We start from the raw sequence: 17,534 nt of genomic DNA, 5'->3' as shown, positions 1-17,534 counted from the left end.
TTACTTGTTGAAAAGATGGTTGTTAACTTTGATCTTTGTGTTGGCCTTGAAGTCATCAGGCAGCAACATGACTGGTACCGGAACCTGGTTGAGATCGTTAATCTGTCGAAAAACAAAAAAACTATTTTCTTAAATCAGACAAAAACATGACTTACCTTGAAATAAACAGCGGCAAGTTTGGGATGTTAACTTATTAGCCTGCCCCCCTCCCCCCCAGACCTTTGCCATTAACAAATGAGTCGTGTAATATCTGATAGAAAAGACGGGCTACAATTATACAGTTTATTGTTCAAGCTACAGCTAACGCGGCTAAATACGATGGCGAGCCGCAGGCGAACGCGGCCGAATACGAATACAGAGCTGGAGGTGGCGGAAATGAAGATGTTGAGGTTCTGTCTCGGAGTGACCAGGTTGGATCAAATTAGAAATGAGCTCATCAGAGGGACAGCCAAGGTTCGATGTTTTGGAGACAAAGTAAGAGAGAGCAGACTTCGATGGTTTGGACACGTCCAGGAGAGAGAGTGAGTATATTGGTCGAAGGATGATGAGGATGGAGCTGCCAGGCAAGAGAGCGAGAGGAAGACCAAAGAGAAGGTTGATGGATGTCGTGAGGGAAGACATGAGGGCAGTTGGTGTTCGAGAAGAGGATGCAGGAGATAAGCTGACATGGAAAAGGATGACGCACTGTGGCGACCCCTAAAGGGACAAGCCCAAAGGAAAAGAAGAAGTTAGCAGCCATTATTTCCGTCATGTTGTAATGTTTGTTTGACCTGACTGATTAGAATACACAATTTGACGAGCGCAGTGATTTCCAATCTTTATGGAGCCAAGGAACATATTTTACAATTGGAAACTCTCACGGCACACCAACAAACAAAAATATCACAAAAAGTGGATACTTTAGTTACTGTATTTACTTCCTGCCATCTCATAGAAGACCATTCATTTGTTCTGTCTGTCACTATGCCTCACTGGCGTAAATGGATGAACAAAGATACATTATTTATTGTAAATATATTTTTTTGACCAATTAAGTACACGTATGTACAGTAAATGAACAGGTCACTTAAATAGACACATTGCTCCATCTTGTGATCGGTTATCGGTTTTTTGAACTCGCTGATCGGCCACAAAGATCCTGATCGTTTAAAAGCCTACTTAAAACTCAAGTTAAAGACAGTCTGTAACCCTGATATCAGTTTTCAATTCTCAAAATTGTTGTCGGTTAATTTGGCAAATGTCGATTCATGGATTAAATCGTGAAACACTGCTGTAAAATAAGGAGAAAATTGACGGAATTCAACCATCGGATTTTTGTGAAAAGGAATATTTTATTTTCAAGGCCATAGCTGATGGTACGAACGTCAACAACGCCACTTGTAATCATGTTAGAAATGTGTTTTCAGTAAAAACCATGTTGCAAAAATATCTTATGGTACGCACTCAGTGGTGAGCAAGATGAAGTAAGTGTCCGACCGACCTGTGCTTCCTTGGAGCACCTGCTAACATCTAAGCTAATGACGCAGCGATGTTAGCATGCTTACTTCGTGGCCGCCGGCCGACTCACCGAGTGATTGACGCCCCACATGAACACGCTGAGGACAGGCTCGCTGGCTCGGAACACTTTCACCTTCTGCTGAACAAAGTGTTTCTTTTTCGTCTTGGTCTTGGGCGCCAGCACCACCATGGGACTACTACTCAAGGAAGTGGCCGCCGAGTTGCCCAGCGAAGCCATGGCAGTCACAGCAGCAGGTTCCCCGTCCGTCCGTAGACACGTCGGAGGCGAACTGTTGCTCAGCTAACCGAGCGAATGTTCCCAATGCGACGACAAGCAAAGGTCAGCCGTCGAACTCCGAATGTGATACGCGTACGCTACTTTTCGAAAGCACAACTTCAACTACGTAAGAGACTCATTAGTCGAGTTGAAATTGACCATGCATGCTTGACCGTAGACGTCAAATATACATAGACACCCGATTTGTCGCGGAATTATACGTCAATAGTGCCGCCATATTGGATGTGGCTAACTCATTCACTTGCTGCAGTAACCGATTTACAGACCTTTTCATCTGTTAGAAATTACTGCCTGCACGCTTACACAACACTGCATACACTTTCGTTTGATACATCCCATTACATATACGCATCCAGATATCCTTATAAACATAATTGCATTACACTTAGTCGCACCGACACAACAAACGCACAACATATCAACAAAGGGTGCGTTGGGAAGTGCACTCCGGGCGCGCTCTCCGCATCCCGGAACCTTCGGTAACTGAGTTGATACTGTGTGCGCGCCACTCGATACAAATACAACTGACACATTCAATATGGCGGATGTATGACGTATCCCTAGCAATAGCCAAGACGTAAGTAATAATTTATAGAAAGTGAACCGCACTGTCTCTGGGTCCCGCGGTCTCGGGGCGCGATGGGAACAGCGGACTGAATTTTCGAACGGACCCCAAACACTAGGGTGAAGCTACGATTTGGCCGAGACTGCATGACGTCATGACGGGAAGCAGTTTTGGCCACAAAACAAGCGATCAAGAACTTCTGCGGTCTAATAATGGGCACGGCAGTTGTTTTGAGTGTACTAATCATTCGAATCCGTTCATTTTCTGAGCAGCTTATCCTCACGAGGGTCGCGGGAGTACTGGAGCCGATCCCAGCTATCATCGGCCAGGAGTCAGGGTACACCCAGAACTGGTTGCCAGCCAATCACAGGGCACATAGAAACAAACAACCATTCACACTCACATTCACACCTACGGGCAATTTAGTCTTCAATTAACCTACCATGCATGTTTTTTGGGATGTGGGAGGAAACCGGAGTGCCCGGTGAAAAACCACGCAGGCACGGGGAGAACATGTGTAGTGAATTTCAATAGTACCGAAGTCAGAGTTCCTTTGAGAGGGCCAAATCTTTGGAGATCTGTATTCAAGTCAACCATCTTTTCTTTGTAGTTCTTCATCAAAGGACTTCCTTCAACCATTTGTACATTTATTAGGGTATATTAGGGTTTTCCTGTCTTGGGCTTACAACAGGTGCCCCGGTCTTCAAAGAGGACTGTTTTGATATAAAAGATAAGGGTACCGGGTGCGAGCCGTTGCTCCCAATCACGCCCTTCCAGGTCTCACTGTCATTGCCCACGTGAGCATTAAAGTCCCCTAGCAGAACAATGGAGTCCCCAGCGGGAGCGCTTCTCCAGCACTCCCTCTCAGGAGACCAAAAAGGGTGGGTACTCTGAACTGCGGGAGGCTACCCGCTCGTCCACCGGGGTGAACCCCAATGTACAGGCACCAACCCGGGGGGCAATAAGTATACCCACACCTGCTCGGCGCCTCTCACTGTGGGCAACTCCAGAGTGGAAGAGAGTCCAACCCCTCTTAAGAGGACTGGTACCAGAGCCCAAGCTGTGTGTGGAGGCGAGCCCGACTATATCTCGTCGGAGCTTTTCGACCTCGCACACTATCTCGGGCTCCTTCCCTGCCAGAGAGGTGACATTCCACGTCCCTAGAGCCAGCTTCTGTAGCCGGGGATCGGATCGCCAAGGTCCCCGCCATCGGCCACCGCCCAGCTCGCACTGCACCCGACCCCTATGGCCCCTCCCACAGGTGGTGAGCTCATGGTAAGGGGGACCCACGTTACCCTTTCGGGCTGTGCCCGGCCGGGCCCCATGGGTGCAGGCCCGGTTATCTCATACAGTGGGGCAAAAAAGTATTTAGTCAGTCACCAATTGTGCAAGTTCTCCCACTTAAAAAGATGAGAGAGGCCTGTAATTTTCATCATAGGTATACCTCACCTATGAGAGACAAAATCTTCTTTTTGTTTCGGCTTGTCTCGTTAGGGATCGCCACAGCGTGTCATCCTTTTCCATGTAGGCTTATCTCCTGCACATCCTCTCTAGCAACAACTGCCCTCATGTCTTCCCTCACGACATCCGTCAACCTTCTCTTTGGTCTTCCTGTAGCTCTCTTGCCTGGCAGCTCCATCCTCATCACCCTTCTACCAATATACTCACTCTCTCTCTCCTCTGGACGTGTCTGAACCATCGAAGTTTGCTCTCTCTAACATTGTCTCCAAAACATCTAACCTTGGCTGTCCCTCTGATGAGCTCATTTCTAATTTTATCCAACCTGGTCACTCCGAGAGTCCCACCTCCACCTTAAATTCGTCTGTCACACCTACAGCACACCTCACCACTGTTCTGCTGCCCTCATACATGTCCTGTATTATTCTAACATACTTCTCTGCCACTCCAGACTTCCGCATGCAGTACCACAGTTCCTCTATGGGTACTCTGTCATAGGCTTTCTCTAGATCTACAAAGACACAATGTAGCTCCTTCTGACCTTCTCTGTACTTTTGCATCAACATCCTCAAGGCAAATAATGCATCTGTGGTACTCTTTCTAGGTATGAAACCAAACTGTTGCTCGCAAATACTCACTTCTGTCCTGAGTCTCGCCTCCACTACTCTTTCTCATAACTTCATTGTGTGGCTCATCAACTTTATTCCTTTATAGTTCCCACAGCTCTGCACATCACCCTTGTTCTTAAAAATGGGCACCAGCTCGAATTCTTTTGAACAAACTGTTCAAAAACTCCCCCTCTCCTAGATGCTTCCATACCTCCACAGGAATGCCATCAGGACCAACTGCCTTTCCATTTTTCATCCTCTTAAATGGCTTTCTAACTTCCCCCTTACTAATCATTGCCTCTTCCTGGTCCACCACACTTGCCTCTTCTACTCTCCCTTCTCTCTCATTTTCCTCATTCATTAACTCCTCAAAGTATTCTTTCCATCTATCTAGCACACTGCTGGCACCAGTCAACATATTTCCATCTCTATCCTTAACCACCCTAACCTGCTGCACATCCTTCCCATCTCTATCCCTCTGTCTGGCCAACCTGTATAGATCCTTTTCTCCTTCTTTAGTGTCCAACCTGGCATACATGCCATCATATGCCTCTTGTTTGGCCTTTGCCACCTCTACCTTTGCCCTATGTCGCATCTCAATGTATTCCTTTCGCCTCGCCTCGGTTCTCTCAGTGTCCCACTTCTTCTTAGCTAACCTCTTTCATTGTATGATTTTCTGTACTGTGAGGTTCCACCACCAAGTCTCCTTCTCTCCTTTCCTGCCAGAAGATACACCAAGTACTCTCCTGCCTGCCTCTCTGATCACCTTGGCTGTAGTGGTCCAGTCTTCTGGAAGCTCCTCCTGTCCACCAAGAGCCTGTCTCACCTCTTCCCGAAAAGCTGCACAACAGTCGTCCTGTCTCAGCTTCCACCACATGGTTCTCTGCTCTGCCTTTGTCTTCTTAATCTTCCTCACCACCACCAGTCATCTTGCACACCACCATCCTATGCTGTCTAGCCACACTCTCCCCTACCACTACCTTACAGTCGGTAACCTCCTTCAGATGACATCGTCTGCGCAAGATGTAATCCACCTCCGTGCGTCTACCTCCGCTCTTGTAGGTCACCCTGTTCCTGCCTCTTCTGGAAAAAAGTGTTCACTACGCCATTTATATCCTTTTTGCAAAGTCTACCACCATCTGTCCCTCCAAGTTCCTTTCCTTAATGCCGTACTTACCCATCAGTTCTTCATCACCCCTGTTTCCTTCACCAATATGTCCATTACAATCTGCACCAATCACGACTCTCGCTCTGTCTGGGATGCTCAGAACTACTTTGTCTAGCTCCTTCCAGAATTTCTCTTTCACCTGTACATCACATCCTACCTGTGGGGCATAGCCACTAATCACATTATACATAACACCCTCAAGTTCAAGTTTCAGCCTCATCACTCGATCTGATACTCTTTTCACCTCCAAGACATTCTTAGCCAACTCTTCTTTTAAAATAACCCGACTCTCGTTCTCTTCCCATCTACACCATGGTAAAATAATTTAAACCCTGCCCCTAAACCTCTAGCCTTACTGCCTTTCCACCTGGTCTCCTGGACACACAATATCAACCTTTCTCCTTATCATCATGTCAACCAACTCCCGAGATTTTCCTGTCATATTCCCAACATTCAAAGTCCCCACATTCAGTTCTAGGCTCTGTGCTTTCCTCTTCTCTTTCTGCCGAAGAACCCGATTTCCACCGCTTCTTCTTCTTCGACTTCGACCCACAGTAGCTGAATTTCCACCGGCGCTCTGCAGGATGACGGCGCCGGTGGCGAACATTGTTAACCCTGTACACGCCTGATCCGGTATGGAATTCTTTGGATGAACGCTCATATTTATTTGGCAAAGTTTTAAGCCGGATGCCCTTCCTGACGCAACCCTCAGCATTTATCCGGGCTTGGGACCGGCCTCCAGTTTGCACTGGCGTGTGCCCCAATAGGACTGCATTTGAGAGACAAAATGAGGGTGGGTAAATAAAATCCAGATTTCTAAAGAATTTATTATCAAATTATGGTGGAAAATCAGTATTTGGTCAATTGCAAAAGTTCATCTCAATACTTTGTTCTATACCCTTTGTTGGCAATGACGTTTTCTGTAAGTCTTCACAAGGGTTTCACCAGAGGTGGGTAGAGTAGCCAAATATTGTACTCAACTAAGAGTACTGTTACTTTAGAATAATATGACTCAAGTAAAAGTAAAAAGTAGTCATCCAAATATTTACTTAAGAGAAAGAAAGTACTCAATGAAAAAACTACTAAAGAGTAACTTGAGTAACTTCAGATTTATTTATTTAATTTTTTTAAAATCAGAGCATGAACATCAAATAATTTAAAAAAATAATAATAATATGTGGGAGTTGACACACACCTGCCACCATTTAAATTTTTAACTTCCCAAAAAACAACAACTAATATATTGGGCCCTACAGAAGCATCATTTGCTTTATTCGCTTAAATGACTTCATGAAGAAGCTGTGCTGAACAGACTTAGTGATTGTGTGTGTGTGTGTTGTGTGCGACACCATCAGGTAGGGCCAATGTTGCACGGGGAGAACATGCAAACTCGGACTTGAACCCGCAACCTCAGAACTGTGAGGGGGATGTGCTAACCGGTCGACCACTGTGCCGCCTACTTTTATATGCAATACATTTTAAATGAATCATTATTTAAGTACATTTTCCCCCTATATTTAATTGAAGCGCTAGTGTTCAAATTGTACTATGGTACAGTAGCTTACAATATTAAATATACTTTTCAGGGTTTTGATGAATACTTAGGCCTAACGACGCTTCTGTATTTTTCGTTCATAATAGTGGTACTTGGAGAGCTAAGTGTGTGAATTTTTGTTGTTGTTTTTTGTATGCAAAATACTAATCTACAGTATTGAAGAAAGTGAATATTGGCAGTAAAAATAGAAACCACTAGAGGACTTCAATGTTCTTTGGGTTTCATTGCCCTTTTGGCCTCAATAGAGATTTGCTGCTAGCACAATGTTTTGGACGTGACAGGCGGTACAGGAGCAATGTTTCGGTCTTGGACGAATGGAGCACAGCGGCACGGTGAACGACTGGTTGCTTAGCACATCCGACTCACAGTTCTGGGGACCGGGGTTCAAATCCGGCCTGGCCTGTGTGGAGTCGGCATGTTCTCCCCGTGCCGGGGTGGGTTTTCTCCGGCCACTCGGGTTCCCTCCCACGTCCCCAAAACATGCATTCATTGAAGACTCTAAATTGCCCGTAGGTGTGACTGTGAGTGCCAATGGTCGTTTGTTTCTATGTGCCCTGCGATTGGCTGGCGACCAGTTCAGGGTGTACCCCACCTTTCGCCCGAAGATAGCTGGCGTGAGGAGAAGCGGAATGGAAGATGAATGAATGAATGGACTTTCTGTCAAGCCAGGAAGGAGCAAGCACACCACAGACGAGCGGCCCCCAAAAAAAGATTGGAATAATTCTTACCATGATTGCCCTTCCCTTCCCGCAGCGCCTTCTTTCCCTTACGCTTGGACAGACACCGTGGAAACAGGCATGTTTCAAAGAGGAGAACTAATCCTTGACGTGTGGCGGATGATGAGCGTGACGCACATATGTGATCGTTTGTGTCCTTTCTGTCTCCCGGCTGCGAACTGTGGCTGTGAATCAGGAAGCAAGAACTCACTCAGTGCTAGGACTCCGATGAATGTATGTTTTATTCGTTTCCGTATTTGTTATCATTATGTTTCATGTCCTTTGTGTGCAAACATCCATCACAGTAACACATCGACACAACAAGATTGGTCAGAAATGGCAAAATTGTAATTCCACTTAACAGGATTTTTAGGGATTTGGCAAGACTTGTTTTTGTCTTGCCTATTCAAATCAGAAGCACAGCACAGTATTAGTAAGGGCAGAACATAATAGTATTATGGACATTCTCAAAGCATCAATAAAAAGTGTAAAGAAAATATGATGTACAGTAGCTAAATTGAGCTCTGATGACAATTATTTTTCAGAAAGGTGCCCTTAAAGCATTAGACTTCCACCAACATGAAACAAAATAATCTGTCTTAAAATAGGGAATAGCTAACAATATAAAAATACATGGTATTATACTGTAGTTCCTTAAATAAAGCAATAATTCATATATAAAATATATCGAGGTGTATAAAAATATACCTTACGACTTTTTGAAAAGAATAACAGCTCTACGCTTTTTGTCTGCCGCTTCACAACGCACAAAAGTTCAACATTTGTACAAACAATCAGCCCACAAGCAGTCACCACACCGAGTTGACGAATAAAGCGTCCTGGATGGATTTCATTGGACCATTTTTTTCAGACACGGCATATACAAATATATCAGGTTGTATGGTTGTAAGCCTAAAGCAGGATGTAAAACAAATGATATCAGTGTATCTTTGGAGAGAGGGAGATTGAGAGGATGGTGAGGGAGACACATTTGTCAAGCATTGTGTCACATCACCCGCATAACAGTATTTCAGCCCGCTGAGATGGGAACTAACGTAGGCAGCGTCCGACGAAAAAGAGAAATGGACCGTAACCCGGCAGCCGGGACAAGATGGAGGCAGGGAAGAGACAGACCCTCTCCTTCATACGAGCGAGCGCACGGACGTCGGCGCGGATGTTCTCATCCCTGCGTGTCTTTCTTCACGACTGACAGAAGTGTTTTTTTTTTTCCCCTGCTACCTTCTGTCCAGGCGGTGCCGATCCATGTAGTCTAGCCCACGGTAAAGCTCCCGTCGTCTCCCCGAGCACCTCTCCTTCCCTCCTCGTCATCCAGGCGCAGAACCGTAGCGCCGGCTGGGCTCTCACTGCCCGTCGCACGGTAGGACGCCGTCCTCGCCGCTCCGCGAGGGCACCGGTGTGCCCAGCTCGTCCACGCACCAGCAGTGGCCGCGCCGCGTGCCTTTGGAAGAGCGGCACTAAGAGGACGGGACGGGCCCAGAGGTGAGAGATGCAGAGAAAATGGCGTGGCGTCAAAAGGCACTAGAGATTGTGCAACAGCAGAGTGGACCACCACTCAACGGGCCTCAATCGATAGACTTCTGGCCATTATTCCATCCATTTATTTTGCATTAAAGTTGATTGCAAAATATTTTTGACAAATTACTGATGATGGTTGTTGTTGTTTCATTGGTATTGTTTAGTGATGAAACAAAAACTAAATAAACGGTAATTAAGTAATATGACATGCGCAGGAGTGGCGAGCTAAGCACTTCTTGGCTACCGATTCATGCGAAGGACTACGAGTTTGAGACACACCTCTGAGGCTGCTTCAGGTTCAACTACATGTCACTTACAGGTTATTCATACTACAGCTTCAAATAACAATTATTTTTGCAATAAGTTCAATTTTTCCCATGAATTGATAAGGATTCAGTTCCTGGTTTTGTCCTTTCACCCATCAGAAAATCGGAAAAATGTTGATGATTGTTTTCCAAAGTAAAAGCAGATGTTTGCAAATGTCTTATTTTGATGAAACACAAATATGAGTCTGCTGACATGGAGCACTACAGAAATCAGAGAATATTTACTCTCAAGAGGCTGAAATTCCAAGGAGTTGCACAATTTTAAGTTAAACAATGCCTCGAAACGATTCATCGATTACCAAAATAGTTGTCGATGAATATGCTAATCGATTGATTGTTGCGTCTGTACGTGCCAATTTATCCCCAGAAAAACCGAGAGACACGGCCGATGCGACTGAACTGGACAATTGCCAGCAAATACTGGTCTGCGAATCGCAGTCGCGCACCAGGCGATTGACCCTCGTGCCTTGCACCGACACGCTGCAATGGAAAAACTGCCAGCCCTGGTCTTCTCCGGAAACAATGTTTTGAGCGCCATACACGCCGTATTGTGTTCATACTTTTTTGAACCCCAAACAACATGACGCGATCGGAAGAAGTGGATTGCCCTGGTCAGTGTAGCTCCATTCTAATCATACAATGAGCGCAAACGGTCGAGAAATCAAGGAACTAAAGTGTGTATTGGAGAGGCAGTTGGCTCTTTTCAGTGAATGCGCTCGCCCATTTCAGCTCCAAAGGCTTCCTCGTCCAACATCGCTGTGTGACCTCACAAATGCGCTTCTGGAAAAATTGTCAGAAATTCCCATCACCACACTCCTGAACCTCGTGGAAAGCCTTCCCAGAAGAGTTTAAGCTGTTAAAACTGCAGTGGGTGGACCGACGTCATATTAAACTTAATTGATGAGGAAGGGGATGTCACTTCAGATCATATAGGAGTCAAGGCAGGTGAGCCAATAGTTAGAGCAATATAGTGTAACACGTTATCATGCTATTTCAATTCCAGCTCTAAAATCTATTATTTAGAAACATTTTGGAAAATAAAATATTTTTTTTTTCCATTGAAAACAATCGATTTTATATTTAAACAAAATAAAGAATTTTTGCTACATTATTAAACATGTTCCATGTTATGTTTAAATAAATATGACGACTTAGTAGGTCACAATGTTCCACTCGTGTTCCTTGTGGGCTACCTGGTACCTGCGGGCACCATGTTCGTGATCCCTGCTCTTGGAGGGGGGGGGAACAGTATTTACAATTAAACTTGTAACTTTTTTTTCTAAACAAATTTAAAATGAAAAGACAGAATCACTACAAAAACAAGAAAATATAAGTTCAATTATGTACAAACAAAAGAAAAAAAAATCAGCATGCAGAAGCCTTGTGTGCAGTTAAGATTGGCATTGAGATACAGTGGGTAAGGAAAGTTTTCAGACCCCCTTAAATCTGTCACTCTTCATTATATTGGAGCCATTTGTTAAAATCATTGAACTTATTTTTTTCCTCATTAATTTACACACAGCACCCCATATTGACAGAAAAAAAACGTAATTGTTGAAATGTTTTCTGATTTATTAAAAAAGAAAAACTGAAATATCACACATCCATAAGTATTCAGACCCTTTGCTGTGACGCTCATATATTTAACTCGGGTGCTGTCCATTTCTTCTGATCATCCTTGAGATGGTTCTACACCTTCATTGGACTCCAGCTGTGTTTGATTATACTGATTGGACTTGATTAGGAAAGCCACACACCTGTCTATATAAGACCTTACAGCTCATGGTGCATGTCAAAGCAAATGAGAATCATGAGGTCAAAGCAAGTGCCTGAAGAGCTCAGAGACAGAATTGTGGCAAGGCACAGATCTGGCTAAGGTTACAAAAAAAATTCTGCTGTACTTAAGGTTTCTAAGAGCACAGTGGCCTCCATAATCCTTAAATGGAAAACGTTTGAGACGACCAGAACCCTTTCTAGAACTGGCCGTCCGGCCAAACTGAGCAATCGTGGGAGAAGAGCCTTGGTGAGAGAGGTAAAGAAGAACCCAAAGATCACTGTGGCCTGAGCTCCAGAAATGCAGTCGGGAGACGAGAGAAAGTTCTAGAAAGTCAACCATCACTGCAGCCCTCTACCAGTCGGGGCTTTATGGCAGAGTGGCCTGACGGAAGCCTCTCCTCAGTGCAAGACACATGAACGCCCGCATGGAGTTTGTTAAAAAACACCTGAAGGACTCCAAGATGGTGAGAAATAAGATTCTCTTGTCTGATGAGATCAAGATAGAAATTGTTGGCCTTAATTCCAAGCGGCATGTGTGGAGAAAACCAGACACTGTCTAATACAGTCCCAACAGTGAAGCGTAGTGGTGGCAGCATCATGCTGTGGGGGTGCTTTTGAGCTGCAGGGACAGGACGACCGGTTGCAATCGAAGGAAAGATGAATGCGGCCAAGTACAGGGATATCCTGGACAAAACCCTTCTCCAGAGTGCTCAGAACCTCAGACTGGGCCAAAGGTTCACCTTCAAAAAAGACAATGACCCTAAGCACACAGCTAAAATAACGAAGGAGTGGCTTCAGAACAACTCCGTGACTGTTCTTGAATGGCCCAGCCAGAGCCCTGACTTCAACCCAATTGAGCATCTCTGGAAAGACCTGAAAATGGCTGCCCACCAACGTTCACCATCCAACCTGACAGAACTGGAGAGGATCTGCAAGGAGGAATGGGAGAGGATCCCCAAATCCAGGTGTGAAAAACTGCATCATTCCCAAAAAGACTCATGGCTGTATTAGCTCAAAAGGGTGCTTCTACTAAATACTGAGCAAAGGGTCTGAATACTTATGGCTGTGTGATATTTCAGTTTCTCTTTTAGAATAAATTTGCAACAATATCAACAATTCCGTTTTTTTTCTGTCAATATGGGGTGCGGTGTGTACAGTATCCATCGATCCATTTTCTTTACCGCTTATCCTCACTAGGGTCACGGGCTACTGGAGCCTATCCCAGTTATCTTCGGGCGCGAGGCGGGGTACACCCTGAACCGGTCGCCAGCCAATTGCAGGGCACATAGAGACAAACAACCATTGGCACTCACATTCACACCAATGGGCAATTTTGAGTCTTCAATCAACCTACCACGCATGTTTTTGGGATGTGGGAGGAAACCGGAGTGCCCGGAGAAAAGCCACCCAGGCACAGGGAGAACATCCAAACTCCACACAGGCGGGGCCGGGATTTGAACCCCGGTCCCCAGAACTGTGAGGCAGATGTGCTAACCAGTCGTCCACTGTGCCAGCAGTGTGTACATTCATGTGGAAAAAAAATTATTCAAATGATTTTAGCAAATGGCTGCAATATAAAAAAGAGTGAAACATTTAAGGGGGTCTGAAAACTTTCCGTACCCACTGTACCTCAAGCTTGGAGGAGTTGATCGGGTTTCTTCTGTCTGTCTGGAAATGATCTGCCCTGTTTTGGAGAAGAGTGTCTAAACAATGGACTGTAAGCAACACTTCCAGTAGACACACTGGCATCTTCGTCAACATTTTTGTTCCAGATTTTGTATTATCAATAAAACTGAATTGTCTCCTTTTTTTGCTGGTGTCACTCATTTCCTTCGTCGAACCCTCCCTCCATGTGTACGCCCAACCCCCCCGCTCAGCTGTGAAGGAGAAAAAAAATGGTCGAGCTAATTCCCGGTAATGGACAGTCTTGCAGTAACTGAAACCTTGCCTTTCCAAAATTGCGGTATACCTTCAATACGGTAGGAGGCCCTTGGCTAAACACAATACAGTGTATAGAGTTGACCCCCGCATATTCACAGATTTTTGGGGGGGAAGCTATCACCACTTTTATTTGCAGTATATTTTTCCGGATCTCCCGCTCATACATGTTTTTTTGACCCGATGCCCCACATATTTGCATTTTTTGAGGGAATTCTTTTTGCAAAAAAAAACCAAAAATGGCAATTATCATGAGTGTCAATTATTCGCAGATTTTTGCTGCTCACGGTCAGTCCCGGTCCCTATCCCTTGCGAAAGCTTTCCTGCATTTCAACGACAGAGACTCTTCACGCTTTGCTTTTTAGCTACGGCTAAAAATATTAAATTTCGGGCTGTCAAAGTTAAAGCATTAACTCGTGATTAATCACAAAAAAAATATCGCATGAATCATGTATTACCTCAGATTAGTCACACAATTTATTTTGACTACACACGCTCATTTACCTTAATGGCGGCTTGGTATCTGAAATATATTTATTGCTATTCTAATCTTTTAAACACCCTGTTGTGTCCTGTTTACTGCTCTATCGCCTGAATTTCACCTCTGGTGATCATTAAAGGCAAGGCAAATTTATTTATATATTATATTTATAATTCTGGTCTGCTTGGCACATGCAAGCCTTCACTCTGGGTATGTTCTTCAACTGGTAATTTTATATGACTGCTAAAAGTCAAATCGCTATCTATCAGTACAGCAAAGTTTCGGACTTGGTCTTTGGTTTTTAAGGGCCCAAATTTTGGGTATTTCGACCTCCATATAGTGACTGTCTAACATAGTATGAAAGTGTCAATTTCATTTCAAAAAACGCCTTGGTTTTGTCATTGGAGTGTCCAGAAAAGGCCCCTCTGACAGCTACTTCTGTTTGACCCATTTCTGTATCCACTTTGTCCAGATTTTGTTAAGACCGCCCCCTTTCCTGCGATTGGTTGCCTCCGTGTTGTGAGAGCACACGTGTTTGTTACGTTGACAGCGCCGGCTCTGAAAGCGGAGAGGTCGGCGGAGATCTTCACTAGTGATGTAGATAAGCTCGAGAAATTCCAATGAGCTCATTTGAGGGCTCTCGGTATAAGAACTTGTGGAACTCAGGAAGGCGTGGACCATTTGAATTCATAGAGACAATATAACATCCCAAATATGAGAGAGAAGTTGTTTTGGTAAAATATGGCACCTTTACTAACTGCAATCCTCTTTTGTTTCCTGCCAAAAACAATCACCTTGGTTTTGTTGTAGTTTAATTGAAGGACATTTGGGTTCATCTCGTTATTTATTTGTTTTAGATAGTGACACAACACCTTGATTGAACTGTAGTCATCTGGAGACACTGTTAGATATAACTGTGTGTCATCTGCATATGATAGTCTAAATTAAAGTTCTGAAGAATTTGAACCAAGGGTAGTATATCCAGGCAGAACAGAAGGGGTCCAAGAACTGACCCTTGAGGGACCCCAAGGATAAATATTATTTATCTCACACAGTGTGACACCCAGATGGCTGAGACACTGTGTTCAACTTGCAGCATTGGCAACAATTCCAGCTTCCATCGTTACCTGCTTTTTTCTGTAGAAGCCCCGGGTGTCACAGTTAGGTACATAAATGTCGCGGTCAGACTGGATGATGGTCAGCTGCAAACCCCTCAGGACACTGTTGAGCAGTTTGCGACACGGTGCCTGAGAAACGCAATGTAGAGTGAGACTCCAAAGCTAGACAGAGTTGCTCCATGGCGTCGGTCACATGTTCACAGCGTTACCGTCAGAAGCAGACAATATAAGTTTGGCCGGCACATATCCTATTACGTTATATAACTGTATTGTTACACAATGCTTCTATTTGTTTGGGGGTTTTTTTCAGGTCACTGTTTGGAGGCTTCTTGTGACACTTTGTCACAACAGATTAATTGATCAATGATCCCAGAGGATTTATATTCCTTCAAACAAACCTCTCAAGTAAAACTATAATCATTCCATGCAGGCTTAGAACTTTCCTTATTGTCATCGTGCTCAATAACATCTGCCGCATAGCAGCATACACATTATGCACCATAATGGCATGTGTGAAAGCAAAGCTGTCTAATAATCCTTCTTAAATCTACACATCCATCACCTATTTATTACTTCGACCCAGTCAGGCATCATTCAGGTGACTGCGTATCACCTTCACTTGTCACAGATTAGAATAGAATAAGAGAACTTACTTTTTCAATGTCACCACTGTGTGAAGGATGAGGTCCTGAGAGAAAAGGATACACCAATACAGTATTAGACTGTGATGTGAAAGCATCTGCCTCGTTCACATCAAACAGCAGGAACAGTCTGTTTATCTGTGTCTGCACAAAACAAATCAACAGTAGCCCAGATAATATGGATGTTCGATCCGTGGGTGGTGAGAAACATTGTTTCCACTGATGCCTTTCTTTTTCTCATGGCAGTGTCTCTGGTTTAACAGTGGACCACTGCAATAAAAGGCTCCTTTATGAGGATGTAGGTGACTCCTTCACATTCACGCCGAACACCCTACAAGTCACGTACATGCGGCTCACCGGATTGTTTCTACTCGTACATAACATACCGTACGTTTCGGCAACTTGCTAACATTGCGACTACATTGGAGTCTTTTGCGAGTGGGTAGAAAGGACAAATGACTGCAGAGGATGCGAGACCCTCTTGCGATGCGTACTGCTTGAAATGCCATACTGTACACTAATTGGCCTTTCATTTTGCAGAGCATCGCATGTCGTTTACAGAAACCTGCGACACACACTTGAAGCCTTCCCACAATGTCCATTTGCACGCACGCGTTAGGGAATGCATAGGTCACATATCAAGGATGAAATCAAACTGGAGGCATCAGCACGTATCTTACCTGTCGGGTGGGGCCTCTCAGTGGGACTGGTCCTGCTGTGCTTGACACAAACGCCCCTGCCTTGCAAAAGAGCCTGAAGGGGGCTGTGCTCCCGTGGCGGGGGCACACAGCGGAGCCCCTTGGCACAGCTCAGGGTGTACACGCCACAGGTCTCTCCCCGGGCCAACGCCGACGTGCCGCCGGCAACATTGTGCTCCCTGGGGGTCCTCCCTGCCCCCGGCGGATCCCTGCAACTAGGACAGACCTTGAAGGGGCCCAAACGGTTCGCCCCTGTCCATGATCCACACTGAACAATTAGCAGTAAGACAACGCTAGTCAAGTGGCAAAGCAAAGGCATTTCTCAAATTCTCCACGCTGACAGGTGAATGTGGCTGAAGCTACGCCTGCCCTCTCCTGTCTCTCCCTTTTCTCACTCGCCCTCCCGCTTCTATGATAGCTATCTTTGGCGCTTTGCCGGCCGAGTCTCCTGCAGTGTCAGAGGAGACAAACGGAGCTCGAAGGAGACACGGCACAGCACCGGCTTTTAAAGATCTGAAAGGCGGTGATAGAGAGTGAGTGAGAGAGAGAGGGAGAGAAAGAGAGAGTGAGGAGCAAGTGCAGCTATGACACTTTCAGGGGCTGGGACTCACAGAGAGAGAGGAGAGAGAGAGAGAGACGGAGAGAGAGAGAGAGAGAGAGAGAGTGAAAGAAGGACAGAGGTGGCGGGGAGGGCCAGAGGAAGAGGGGGGTGGATGTTGTCCTTTTCACAAATGATCCAAACACCCACACATACAATATTCTTCTCATCTCGAGCATAGCAAGTAGACCTCCTAGTCCACGATTTACACCCTCCCGGAAGAATATTTACCATGGTAACAAATATGATACCGTCGCCACTGCACAGCTGCCTGATAATTCCGTGTGAGAGAGAGCGTTGCCTGTGCCAACATTTTGGAAAAGGACAGCAAATTAGGTCAATTGAAACAGAGAACAAAATTTGTCAAGCAAAAGTCAGTGCTGATCCAGCTACTTGACATGTAAAATGCCGCTTGAACTTAAGAGTCATGTGAATTCTTCATTAATGGGAGCTCCCACTTCTGGAGGCATGTCATTGACAATCTGCTGCCTAAAAATAGGCGAAACCTTTGTGGCAAATGTGGATCACGACTGCCACCTTTACCTTACTCCTTGAAA

General features: G+C 45.1%; 2 protein-coding genes and 1 long non-coding RNA gene across 4 annotated transcripts in view; 1 reads left to right on the top strand and 2 right to left on the bottom strand.

Moving 5' to 3' along the window:
- Positions 1 to 1,980, bottom strand: part of pip4k2ca (phosphatidylinositol-5-phosphate 4-kinase, type II, gamma a) — a 17,039-nt gene extending 15,059 nt beyond the window's left edge. Inside the window, exons 1-2 of the mRNA XM_061771517.1 lie at positions 1,568 to 1,980; positions 5 to 102 (exon numbers count right to left, since the gene is read on the bottom strand). Of these exons, the coding sequence (XP_061627501.1) occupies positions 5 to 102; positions 1,568 to 1,735 (266 nt within the window). The 5' untranslated portion in view covers positions 1,736 to 1,980. The remainder of the gene's footprint in view (positions 1 to 4; positions 103 to 1,567) is intronic.
- Positions 1,698 to 9,365, top strand: LOC133477141 (uncharacterized). 2 transcript variants are annotated; one of them, XR_009788246.1, is made up of 3 exons: positions 1,723 to 1,837; positions 7,819 to 8,099; positions 9,116 to 9,365. It is a non-coding gene; the product is annotated as an uncharacterized LOC133477141 (long non-coding RNA). The 2 variants fall into 2 exon arrangements; XR_009788248.1 differs by lacking the exon at positions 7,819 to 8,099 and having other exon boundaries at positions 1,698 to 1,837.
- On the bottom strand, positions 8,090 to 17,534 carry igfbp6b (insulin-like growth factor binding protein 6b). Its single transcript, XM_061771547.1, has 4 exons — positions 16,362 to 17,534; positions 15,694 to 15,728; positions 15,050 to 15,169; positions 8,090 to 9,340 (listed from the first exon to the last, which is right to left on the bottom strand). The coding sequence occupies exons 1-4, from the start codon at positions 16,696 to 16,698 to the stop codon at positions 9,227 to 9,229; spliced, it is 606 nt and encodes a 201-aa protein (XP_061627531.1). The 5' UTR covers positions 16,699 to 17,534; the 3' UTR covers positions 8,090 to 9,226.

Source organism: Phyllopteryx taeniolatus, chromosome 1, assembly GCF_024500385.1.
Source record: "Phyllopteryx taeniolatus isolate TA_2022b chromosome 1, UOR_Ptae_1.2, whole genome shotgun sequence".
Classification (NCBI taxonomy): domain Eukaryota; kingdom Metazoa; phylum Chordata; class Actinopteri; order Syngnathiformes; family Syngnathidae; genus Phyllopteryx; species Phyllopteryx taeniolatus.
The sequence above is the reverse complement of the archived record's forward strand: the minus strand, read 5'-3'. Positions and strand labels throughout refer to the sequence as shown.